This window comes from Montipora capricornis, chromosome 14, assembly GCF_036669925.1.
Source record: "Montipora capricornis isolate CH-2021 chromosome 14, ASM3666992v2, whole genome shotgun sequence".
Lineage (NCBI taxonomy): Eukaryota > Metazoa > Cnidaria > Anthozoa > Scleractinia > Acroporidae > Montipora > Montipora capricornis.
In genome coordinates this window covers 40,158,732-40,171,231 of record NC_090896.1, presented here as the reverse complement: position 1 = coordinate 40,171,231, position 12,500 = coordinate 40,158,732, and the positions used below count along the sequence as shown (strand labels likewise).

The following is a 12,500-nucleotide window of genomic DNA, read 5'->3' as shown; positions in this document are numbered from 1 at the left end:
GTTTTTTTGCAAAATTACAATGTCGTTTTCAGTCTTCTTTGCAACAGCTTTAGTTCACTTAGGCAGCAGCCAAAATGTTTGTAAAAATCATTAATAATTCATAACAGTAATTCATAATCAATGGGCAGTATTGGAGTCACATGTGCACTTTTGTAAATCCCAATACAATCAACTGTCTGAAAGCAAGGGGAGGGATTGAATAGGTAGCAGGGAAAGGCTGGCGTGGATGAATTATTAATCAATTGTATTAACTTTTGACACAGACTCCTACTCGGCTAATTAGTATTCATTAACTTTTGATACAGATCTCTACTGATTAAAATGCAAAACACAAAGGTGGTCAATGGTCATATTTTTAACATGAATTTATTTTTATTTACCCGACAAATTTTCTCCCTGACAATATGCAACACAAATTTCCTGAAACATCCCAGATTGTCGTTTAATCTTGTATCACTTTTCCCTAGTATGTTGAAAGCCATTTCGCAATGAACATCTGCTAAATTCCGGTTAATAACGCAATCATTCAAGCAGGTAAAGCATCTTAGCAGGGTACCGTTCGTCACTTTACTTCGCTACTTCACAAATAAGTTTGCCAAGCCAGAAGTTAAAACTTCCTGCAGAGATGTGCTCAAGTTGTACTGATAGGTCCTCGAGATCGGAAGACTTAAGTCCGTTTCCTCCTTGTGTTTCCAGTTGCACTGTTTTGTTCATTCTCGTGTTTTGCCAGGCAGTAAAAACGTTCACTCCCCATTTCGTATTTTTAGATACTACTTCAAACAGCAAGGCCATTTCTTCCTTTTCGGTTTTCGGAAAACGAAAACGGCCTGTCGCCATAATCACGCTTCATCAGTGACTATTCAATTACTAAATCGCAAACAATCGATTGTTTCATTTCATAAGTTCGATAAAATATTCGCGTGTGATCTGTATGAGCGTTTACAATGGCTCGCCATCGGCTCGCCATTGTAAACACCCTTACAGATCTCCCCCTGATATTTTATCTACTACTTAAAGTGGTACTATGATCAAAAAATCATTTCCTTTTTTCCTTCAGATTTTGAAAGCGTGTTCGCTTAACACATAACTGGCAAAATTTTGAGCTTTGAGTTTTATCCAAAGGCTGTTTATTTTGAGTGTAAGTTTTGGATTTCATGGTCCGCCATTACTCACGTTCAAAACTGGCCGATTGGACCTCAGAGGGTTGGATCTAGAGAAAATGACGTCATTTACTCACTAGCTTAAAATTTCAGCGTGTAAACGCAATTTATTATATATGCAAAACACGGGTTGAAAAGTCTGAAAGCCCGAAACTCCCGTGCTGCATATTAATTAGGCCGCGTACACACGCATTGCATTCTTAAACTAGTGAGTGTTTGACGTCATTTTCTCCTGGACCCAGCTCTCTCAAGATTTTAAAGTTAGTAATGGCGGACCAATAAATAAGAAAATTCCATCTAAAATAAACAGGTGTCTTTTTAAAATCAGAACTTAAAGCTTGGGTGAGTTAGTGTTTAGTTAACATAGTTTTGAAATCCAAAGGAAAAACAATTATTATTTTGGTCGTAGTACCACTTTAAGATTTAGGCCTTATTCCCGAAGCCGCCATGTTGGTTTTCAAATGGTCATGCAAACTAGCCATGTATTATGCTGGGGGGCAAACATTGGAAAAAAGGCAAATTGCGGAAAATTGGCTCGTCGAAAACTTGAAATAACATTGCTAAAAATAAATTTTAGAATTTAGAATTCAGTACCTTTTATAATAATTTATATATTTGATTGCTTTGACATTTTGACTTTCTACTTCTTTGTCTGCTCATTTTTCACTAAAAAAACATCGAAGTAACTTCTGTAATCATTCTGTTTTACTACTTAAGTGATAAACATTCAATGAACGTGAGACAAATCATCTGCTCGTTATAACCTCTTATAAGCTCAACATGTGTTGTTTGCCCCCTTTAAGTGTGTAACTAATTTGCATGATATTAGCAAATTCAACATGGAGGCCATCGTGAATAAGGTCTATTTGGAGTTAGCATGTACTAAACTTCTCATTCAATATATTCGCAGATCCCATAATACAGTTCATTATGGGAGGTTATTTGAATTAAAACAATAGATATCCACTGAAGCATGATACAGTCCCAAGAGTAAATAACTTGCATTGTTTTTATGTAAAGAAGCCCACAAAACGTATGGCATTACGGGATTGGGAAAAGAGTTTATTATAAGATTATTTTTGAGGATTCTATATTCGCCTACCAAATGCATGCGATCGACCAAAATGACAATGAGTCCGGTCATACTCATCCATTGCAAACAAACCTCATTTGCAGGTGAAACAGTCATTGCCATAATTACTATCTGTTTAATTGTTCGTTGTTTTCATGACACCCTTAAAGCTGCATAAACGAAACAAAATTTTAGCAACTAGCTACGAATGACAATTTCGTTGCACTCATATATGAAAGAAATAAAAATTATGCAAGCAAGTTGTCAACACCGTAAATCTTTTTCATATGCAGCCTGCTACGAAGCTTTGAAAACTTCACACCAACAAGACTTTCACGAGCCGAAGAGTGAATGAATAACCTCAACCATACAACGTTATAGGTTCTCCAAATAAAGGGAGCTCCATGAAATAGGAGAACTAATACACGAATCAAAAACGTAAAGGAGATAAAACGATAGTTTATTTAACCCTTTTATTCCCACGATCGAAACTTTATTCTCCTAACTAATATCATTGATTTATTTATTGGGTAGTCATGAGAATTTGGTGTTAGCTCAAGATCACACCTTTTAAGCTGATAATATTCTTCATTCTCAATACCTGTCTGACTGACATTTCATCGAAATCATGAGGAGAATTTACGTACCGATCACTCGTGGTCAAAGGGTTAACTTAAAATACTCACATAAGCAGCCTACTAAATGCACAAATTTACATAAGAAACAGTAAGTGATTTATTTTAAATTATTTTAGACTGAAATACAAAAATAAGAAAAAAAATCTAAAATGTCACAAATAGAGGACTATGCAAAGTAAAGCTACTACTTTGACATTGCCGATATAAAGTCTACATGAAAATATCAGTGCGTGTGACCGAGGGAACAAAAAGGCGCTTGTTTCCTTGGTTTATAGCAAGAGAAATACTTCGACGGCACTTAGTGATGAAGTTTATGACTTTTTTGGCTGCTACCGCATCAAAGACGTTACACCTCCCTTGAACGAAGTTATTTTTTTAGGAAAGCGCTTATCAGAGCTCTTAAAGCAGGAAAATATTTATTGAGGACGCAAAGCTCTCCATTAAAATGCTAAAATACAAGAGGAGGTCAGAATCGTTGGCTCGATATGAAATTAAATGCTGTCCACAGATTGCGAGAGGACGTTGCGGATATAACACGGGATTCCAATCAGTGTCAGGTTCGTGTCCAGAGTAAGCACAGGTACAGTATGAGTCTAGCACGGTCACAAAAGAAAACAGTCCTCTCAATAACTACAACCTTGTGAGATGTTGCCATTACATAGCTCTAGGCAAAGGCTACTCAACACTAAACAAAGTCGCTTACTTTGTGAGCACAAACTAATAATGAAATCAGGAGGCAACTGTACGTCAAGTATAAAATGATCATTGAAAAAAACTCTTCAATTTAACCTGATGAGTTACGTTAAAGTTATGGTCACCCGACCATGTCCAGCTGTATTGTAACAGCATTCATTTTGCTGATTTTTTCCAGCGTTGTAAGATCCACCTCCTCCCCCACATGAATCGTGCTCATTGTCTCCGCTACTTCCCCCAGAATAACCTCCACCACCTCCCGCACCGCCTCCCCATCCATAGGCACCAGCACCACCGCCAAATCCTCCAACAATATTGTTGTGCCAGGCTCGTCCACCCACTCCTCCTTGAAGAAACCCCTTGCCACCTTCTCCGCCATTTCCCATGCTACCTCCAAACTGCTTTGAACTTCTTCCGCTGGAGTAGAAGCCACCCCCACCACCACCTGAAAACAAAGGGAAATGAAGTAAATTACAACCCTCTTCCTTATTGGTCAGCCTTCGTGATTTGTTTACCAAGCACAGTTCAAGAGCACTGCACTGTAGAGTGCTCTTGAGCTGAACTGCGGATCCTGTAAAGTTCTAAGCTACTCTGCCTCTTTATTAAACAAGCAAACAACGCCGTGCCGCCCTGCTCGGACACACCTGTCACCACCTAGGAATGTGCTAGTTAACCAAATATTGGCCAAGCGAGCAAGGTTCTAGCGCGAATGTGACCACAGGGTAATAATGTGGACACTACAGCTGCCCCCAATTTTAAGTATAGTTGTACACAGAATTTAAGATGTCTAGGGCCCCAGATAGATGAATGTCCGTTTAAAAACGGAGCAGCTTTAGCATAAGGCAATTGATGCTAGCGGGGAGAGAACAAATCACTTCATCAGTATACACTACAAGGGATTGTTGTTGTTGTTGTTGTTTTTTCCTCTCTCTCTCTCTTGAATAAGGTAATGAATAACACTGCTGTTGCGCGGTTTAATGTCATTGCTTAATTGAGATTTCCTTGATCTGGATTATTTACTCGAAGATATAAGTGACCAAATGACGAGTAGGAATCAGCCATTGTTAAAATGTCGAAAATGAGACAAGACGAAGTTTTATGGATTAAGCACGCTAGAACAGCGATAAACGCAAAAATATTACACCTCTTTTTGTTAGTGTCCGTTCCCACTATAAATTAATGTAACTAAATTTAAAATTGCTTTTATTAAATGTGAGATTTGTTTATCAAAACGCTTGAGGTCGATTAACACTGTAAGAAAACTAAAACGGGCGATTCCAGAATCACCCAGGCCACGATTGCGGAGCACCATGGGTAAGATTTTTTGGGAAATCTATCCATGCGAGAAATGTTGCTTATGACGTCAGCGTGCACTCGTGCGTATGGACTGTCGGGGTGGAGGTGGGGAGGCAGGACAGCAAATGGGGACCGGAGTGTTCGGGCAATTTTGCTTAGCGGGAAATCGCGTGGCAGCATTGCATTTGGCAAACCTCGTTTTTCTGGCGGAAAATCATATTAGCGAAGAGAAGCGGGTTAAAGATTTAAAGAGCCGTAAAGAGCACGAGAAAAGAGGCGACGAAATTTGAGAAATTTAAGGGAATAACGCTTGGAGAAGCTGAGGAAGGAGAAGAAGAAAAAAGTTCAATGAAGAACACCGTAAAGTGAAGAGCAATGGAGCGAGAGACAAAACACTAATTTACAATGGTTGTGTTTCAGAATCAGTTATCACTTCCTTCAATTCTACTTTTCAGTAAAACTTGAATGTAGAAAATGCAAAACTCCATTCAAAATGTTCACCTTTTTTATTTGTGATTTACACGCAAAACGAAAAATACTTTATTTTTTTTAATTTTTATATTTATTTTTTATTTGCCACAGAAAAAAGAAATTAATATACAAATATGAACAATGAAAAAAGAGAGGATGGAAAGAAAAATTATTGAATTACATTGGTGGCGAGGAGGCCTAAAACAAACTACTAAGCTTATGTAAATTAGGCCCGTAAAGGTTTTCTTACGGTAAACACTAGTGACAGGAAAATGAGTGTCATTGTTGATCAAAACATCTAAGAAAGGTATCTTATGATCTGCTTCCTTTTCCATAGTGAATCTGATGATAGGGTGCCTGGAGTAAATGTAGTTTAAAAATAATAGCACTTGATTCTCCCAATGAAATAAACAAAATGTATCATCAACATAACGTCGGTAAAACAATATCTCAGAGTCCTGGAAATTTTCCAACCATAATTTTTCATAATGACCCATAAATAAATTAGAAAGAACAGGAGCAAGGGGGGAGACCATAGCTACACCATCTATCTGGTCGTAGAAAGATAAAAAGTGGGTCTGAGCGGTAGCTACGGAAAAAAGGCTCTTAAGTTCGGTGTTGCTTAAGGTAATTCCTTAGTATTGCATTGCGCATCCCTACTGGGCACGATTTTCGCGGCATTAGGGTGCGCTCATGAGCACGTGCGCATACAAAACTTAAGAGATTTCGCTCAAACTAAACCCGATAGCGAAATAAATGCTCCTTTTCTCTCAAACGAGCACGGTGACCCCCCAATTTTTTTTTCAGGTATTTGCTAAGAACAGTCTAATAAAGAACATATTTGAAGAAGAAAAAAAGTTTGATAGTTGAACATGAATTTTTTTTGGAAAACAGTTTTGTACTGGGTGTATTTTACCCAAGGCGAGGACTTCAAGCTAACCACGGAACTGTCCCAAAAAGTGCACTATTCCCACAACCAGGGTATCAAAGTCGGCGTAAATGAAGCATTACTGCTTATGTAAATAAAAGAACCTTTATTTTCAAAATAAATTTTGTGTCTTTGAAGTAACCAAGACTTAAATTTGTATGAAGGTGATTCGAATTTTTAACGCGAAAACAGTAAAAATACCCCATTTTAAGAGCCTGCTGACGCGTAAACAAGCACGGTGACCCCATTTTTTTATTGAATTTTTTTAATGTTCATATCATGAATGTTAATTATGCCAAGTTTCCAAAAAAGTTTGATAGTGGAACAATTTCAAGGGAATTACCTTAAATTAATATCAGGATCGCCAACAGAAATGTACTTGACCGCCAGGTCAATACATTCTTCAAGAGGTATGTTAGTAATGAGACTCACTATGTCAAAAGAAACCATGAATTTACAATGCATAGATAAACCTTGAATATCCTGGACAAGGGTAAAAGTGTCAGGCGCAATGTTTAGTTGGAATAAGCGGTGTTATCAAATTACACAGGTATTTTGCCAGGTTGTAGTTGTAATTTCCAATATATGACACAATTGTGCGGAATTGCGTGATGGAGTTGTGTCCACTTTCCTGGTGCATCTTTGTTAATACATAAATTCTTGCTGGCTGTGAACCTGTGGGATAAATGCTGTTATACACATCACTGTCAAGGTGACCGTTTTTCTTTAATTTTCGGAGAAGTCGTTGTAACCTGCCTTCTCTCAAGATGGTAGGATCTTCCTTGATGGGTCGAAATTTGGAAGTGTCACTGATGATTTTCAGGATGCCTTGGTCGTAATCAGCTTTACAGGGCCTTTTGACTAATTACTTTAGTTTTGCATCGCGTTCTTACAAACTGGGTCTCATTCTCGCCGCCATCTTGGTTTTTCATGGTACAGCGGGCTCAATTATAACCATCGATTTTGTCACTGGAAAAACCGGTTTGACGAGAGAAAACAAGATTGACTAGTCCAGAAGTTCGGGCTGCGGCGGCTTCAAAGAGTTGACGCGATTCGGGCAGAGCCTACTTTTATCCTCCTCAGTAAATAAAAAGACAAAAGGAGGCTCTGCTCGCAGGGTGTTTATTTCTCTACTCCAAAATGCTGTTCAACACGGAAATTCGGCAAAAAAATTGCATAAGAAGAAGACAATCTTGAAAAACAAAAGTAAGCAAAAGAAAGTGAAACAAAAGTTTACGCTAATCCTGGATTAAGTTAATCGGTTTTCGAACAACCGGGCCCTGGTTTATGGGGGAATCTTTACTGACGTCATTGTTTATATTTTTTTCATTAACTTTCGAGTTTGCTCAAAAGGAGCGTCATGCTATTACAAATTGACTTCAAAAGGTAAAAGAACTTGTTCAAAGTCGCTAAATCTCCAGTTTTAAGCCTTTTAGCCTTGATAACGAGCCTTTACTAATCTTTAGCTGGCTTATAGTTAATAGAGGGGAATGGTTTGGAGGCTCGGCAAGCATCAACAGAGCAAACAAAGATGCCAAGATTTAGGTTGGAAAGTCCACGACCGTGCAGAATCTTTTGTTTTGCGCTTATACAATATGCATGAATTACGTAATCAACACGTTTCTGTTGGTTAGTTCCTCAGTACGGAGTAAACAACTACTGTGTTTTGTGCACGGCAAGAGATTATGCACGGTCAAGGCCAAAAAAGAGAACAAAAACGTACAACAAAGAAATCTGTAGTGTTTCATAACCATTCCCCTCTATTAGCTATGGCTGGCTTGACTTTTTAATTAGTAAGATTTTTGCTGTTGTTCTAAACTGAAGAGAGAGGGTGTAAAGATTATCAGCCAAACAGAAAATGTCGTGAAAGAGATTACTGTGCATGCAATTTTAGTTTTAGTTGTTGATTAAAATTGTTGGTAATTGTTTGTGCACAAGGCTTGTTTATTTACTGCTGTCACGTCAGAGGTGTTTGATCACTGTGAACTGTATACCCTAATGACGATTAATTTTGTACTTTATGCAGAAGCTTAAATATTTCCATCATGTGTTCCCATATGCACTATAATGCTTTTAGGCTTGGCTAAATCTATGAGCGCTTACCATTGGAATGGAATTTTGGGTAATTCCGGAGAGAATTCAAATGGAACAGTTCATCCCGGTGGAATGTTTCCGGAAAAAAAGGTAATAACTTTTGAGGTATTCACTTTTTTTCGCTTTGACCGGAATGCCAGGAAATTTCTGTACCATTTGTCCACAATTACAATTGCCAGACATAATAGACCGTTTCATTGGTTTTTCAACCGGAACAACCCGTTTTTCTGGCAAATATATGATACGGCACATTCCCATATACTTTTTCTAAGTACAGAACGTGCAGTACCATTTGTCGAAACATTCTCACCGAGAATTTCATTCAAATGGTAAGCGCTCTATATCTTCTTCTTGTAGCGGCATCCTTTGAAGAACGAGGCAAAAAAAAAAATAATAAAATAAATAAATAAATAACGGACGCTATTCATATGCAAATTAAGTGGCCGGGTATTCTGCAATCTAGCCATCAAAATGTTATAGCGGTGTAAAGATACGGGAAAACTGCTTTGTTCTTGAAGTTATGTGATACTTTTAATTTATCTGGCTGGCTTTTCTGATTGAAGTTTCCGCTTCGTGCATAATGGAATTTGTACGCTCGTGAATCTAAACGTAAGGGTCAAGTTTTTGAGAAGTGATTAACATGTCTCTTCTTCTAATTATCGCGTCCTCGGATTGAATTCGCAGAAAAAAAAAAAAGATCCCTCAATTGATCTTCGTCTGTTCTAAGAACTAATTAAGTCTCCTTTGAATTCGATTTTGTCGATCAGGCGTGATAAAACAGCTATCGATAGATTCTACAAACACCATGCAAGATAAATTTATAAATGTGTACCGCCAAGGTTCTCAAACCCTGACCCTAAAATCGCTTTTTTGAACTTGAGAAGTAGCGGTAGTGGTAGTGGTAGTGGTAGTAGTAGTAGTAGTGGTGGTAGTAGTAGCAGCAGCAGCAGCAGCAGCAGCAGCAGCAGCAGCAGCAGCAGTAGTAGTAGTACTACTGGTAATAGTACTAGTAGTAGTGGTACTAGTAGTACTAGTAGTAGTAGTAGTAGTAGTAGTAGTAGTAGTAGTAGTAGTAGTAGTAGTAGTAGTAGTAAGAGTAATAGTAATAGTAATAGTAGCAGCAGAGCTTTATTTAGCTACGCTCGCCACATTGAACAACGTTACAGTTGGTTTCCAAGTGGGGCGTATGTAAAGACTTACTACATACAGTAACAAGTCACAAGAATAAAAAATTAGGTCATTAGACAAGTGATAACAACACGGGTAGTCAGCGTGATCCATCTAAAGGCAAAGAGGCAGGATAACATTTAAATTCCGAAAGTGATTGTGCGGCTTTTTCCTCATGGGGAAGATTATTCAGAACATTGCACTACTATACATGTACTTAAAGCTGCGTTTTAAGAAATTTGTCTTTGTCATTGGAAGTGTTAGGTCATTCTCAAGATTCCTGAGATTATAATTAATGTTAATATCATTGAGGTTTATAAAGGAGTCTCAGGTGGGGAGCAGATTGGTCTTTGAGAATTTTGCACATAGGTGACGCCTTCATGTGGCAGCGTCCAGTTTCTATGGTTTTCCATTTCAAATTATTCAACACATCAACAGAACTAATATCATATCAAGAACCCGTAATAACCCTTCCTGCTTGGTTTTGAATCTTTCAATTGCTTAGCGCAAGTATCCCACAAAGACCAACAGTAATCGAAGGTTGTATAAGTGATTTATCTAAAGCATAGTTAGTAGAGTATGTATTAAAGTTACAAGGGTACTAAGCAGGACGAAAGATTTAATTCTTCTCAAAGCTCCTACACCAGCGCATGCCTTTTTACAAACATGTTCAATATGAGTCTCAAACGTCAGCCTTTCATCTAAAAGGACTACTCCCAGACATTTATCAGAGGAAACGCATCAAACCAGATTATGAAGCAATAGCAGCTGTTAACAGAGCCTAAACATCACTCCTGTTCAAATCCATCTCGGCGGCCATAATTTCATCAGTTGTTAACCGATCTTTTTTGCGGCAATCCTATAACGAATCGGAGAGAGGCTCCAAGAGCTCTATTGTTTTTCGGCCAATCAGAGTAAAGTCTGGATTCTGGACTACCGGCAGACAACTCGTTAAGAAATTGTATCAGGCGTATCTTTTTCTGCCCCTTCTAACGAAAATTACGCCTGATCGCAGGTTAATAATGTCATAGCTTAACTTGATTCATATGCGCAGTTCAATACATGATTCATTTCATATATTTCGTTCGTTAGTAATAATAATAATAATAATAATAATAATAATAATAATAATGATAGTAATATTACTAATGATAATGATAATGATAATGATAATGATAATGATAATGATGATAATGATAATGATAATGATAATGATAACAATAATAATAATATAATAATAATAATAATAATAATAATAATAATAATAATAACATGGCTGCAAGTAGTGCGGACGTGGCTTTTTAGTTCTCTCTAAGAAGTTTCGCCAAACGAAAAGCAAGCCAAGTCCAGAGCACTAAGCTAATTAAGAAAGTATCACTAGATGCTGAGCAATTCGTGAGATTTATTCGAACGTACTAGTGTCACTGGACGGGAAATAGTTTGATCTTGTCGTTTATTATTTTTCTGTTTGACAACGGATTGACAAGATGGCGGCTACAAGAGCTGAAAGATCTACTTCAGGAAGACTTAAATGGACGGACAGAATGTGTCGGGATGTGTTGGTGAGTAAAACCAGGGCCGTGGAGCTGACTAATTCGGAAAACCCGCCGCGTCTTGATATTGTATGGAAGAAGGGCTACATTTATGTAATGAAGGAGTTGTGGGACGCCTTAGGTTACGGAGAGCTCGGTCTAACTGCACAGAACTTGCGTGATCAAGCTGCAAGGTTGGAAAAATCTCTTGGCAGCGTTAAGGAAACGATGGACAGGCAGATTGGGAGAGGAAATGATACGAGGATCGAAAATAGGGAAGAAAGTAAAGCTGAGAATAATTTATGAAATGGCGAGCGAAGTCAAGAACTGGTTGAGGGGTTACATTTGCATACCGCGTCAGATTGTGTGTTGAACGAAACGGAAAGCGTGTTGTTGGACTCAGCGAATTGCATTCTTTTGTCTGTCAGTGACAACACTGGCGATTTTGTGAAACGAAGCGTGGACACCCGAACAAAAGAAAAACCGACAAAAACTGATTTGAGAAACATCAACACCGTAATTGAAGTACTGATGAGCCGGAACAAACAGGTGTCCCCTAATGAGAATCCGTTCGAGTATTTATGGCTCGTTGATTGCGTATTGTACTCAGTAGTTGCTGCTTTTCTTTTGTTAAAAGGGTGGAAGAAAGAAACACCTGGGCAATCAGATTGTGCGCGAAACAAACCAACCGCGAAATGGAAACGTGTGCATGAAGAGAAAGTCATGGAAACTCGGAAGAAAATATCTATTGCAAAGGCGGAAATGGAGAGAATAAAAGTGAACCGCAAGCTAACGAAGAGAGGTAGAAAGAACCGGGAACTTTTAAAGATGGAATGTAAAACGCTCTCTGTCGGAGAGCTGGTTAATTACAAGTACAGAAATTAGGCTGTGCTACGGAAGTTGAAGAAGGGATTTGTTTGGAGAAAGAAAGTAGAGGAATCAAGGTCTTTTAACCGAACTTATCAAGTGGATCCTGGCAGAGTTTATAAGGGGTTTAATAAACTTGCAAGGGATCAAGGGACTGACCGCCCGGTGTATGAGGGCATGGAGGATGTTGATAAAGGATCAAACACTGATGAATTGCTTGACAACATTGAAGAGGCTAGCGGATTTTGGACAGAGTTCTGGGAAACCCCGGGTTCAGGAAACGCCTCTGCCAGCTGGCTAGAGGAGATGAAGGATGTGATCATTGCCGGAGCATGTGCCACTCGAGGCCGAGGAGAAATGGGATCTAGAGGTTGATGAGGTAGTGAAAACAGTGAAAAAGAAAAAGAACTGGACTGCCCCGGGGCCGGATAAGATATCTAATTATTGGTGGAAACATGCTGAGGCCCTCCACCACGTAATGATGCTCTGCTTCAAATATATCTCTAAGCTGCAAGGTGATTTTCCCGCGTGGTTTACTGGAGGAAAGACTACACTGATCCTTAAACCTGGAGTGGTATCCAG

The 12,500-nt window shown here is 38.6% G+C and overlaps 2 protein-coding genes across 3 annotated transcripts in view; both read right to left on the bottom strand.

The window, feature by feature from the left end:
• LOC138032774 (uncharacterized) overlaps positions 1-12,500 on the bottom strand; it is a 259,215-nt gene that overhangs the window by 52,173 nt on the left and 194,542 nt on the right. The window lies entirely within an intron of this gene.
• The window catches only part of LOC138033386 (leukocyte tyrosine kinase receptor-like), a 32,314-nt gene continuing 23,481 nt past the window's right edge, over positions 3,668-12,500 (bottom strand). The window contains exon 6 of the mRNA XM_068881127.1: positions 3,668-4,008. Within this exon, the coding sequence (XP_068737228.1) occupies positions 3,668-4,008 (341 nt within the window). The remainder of the gene's footprint in view (positions 4,009-12,500) is intronic.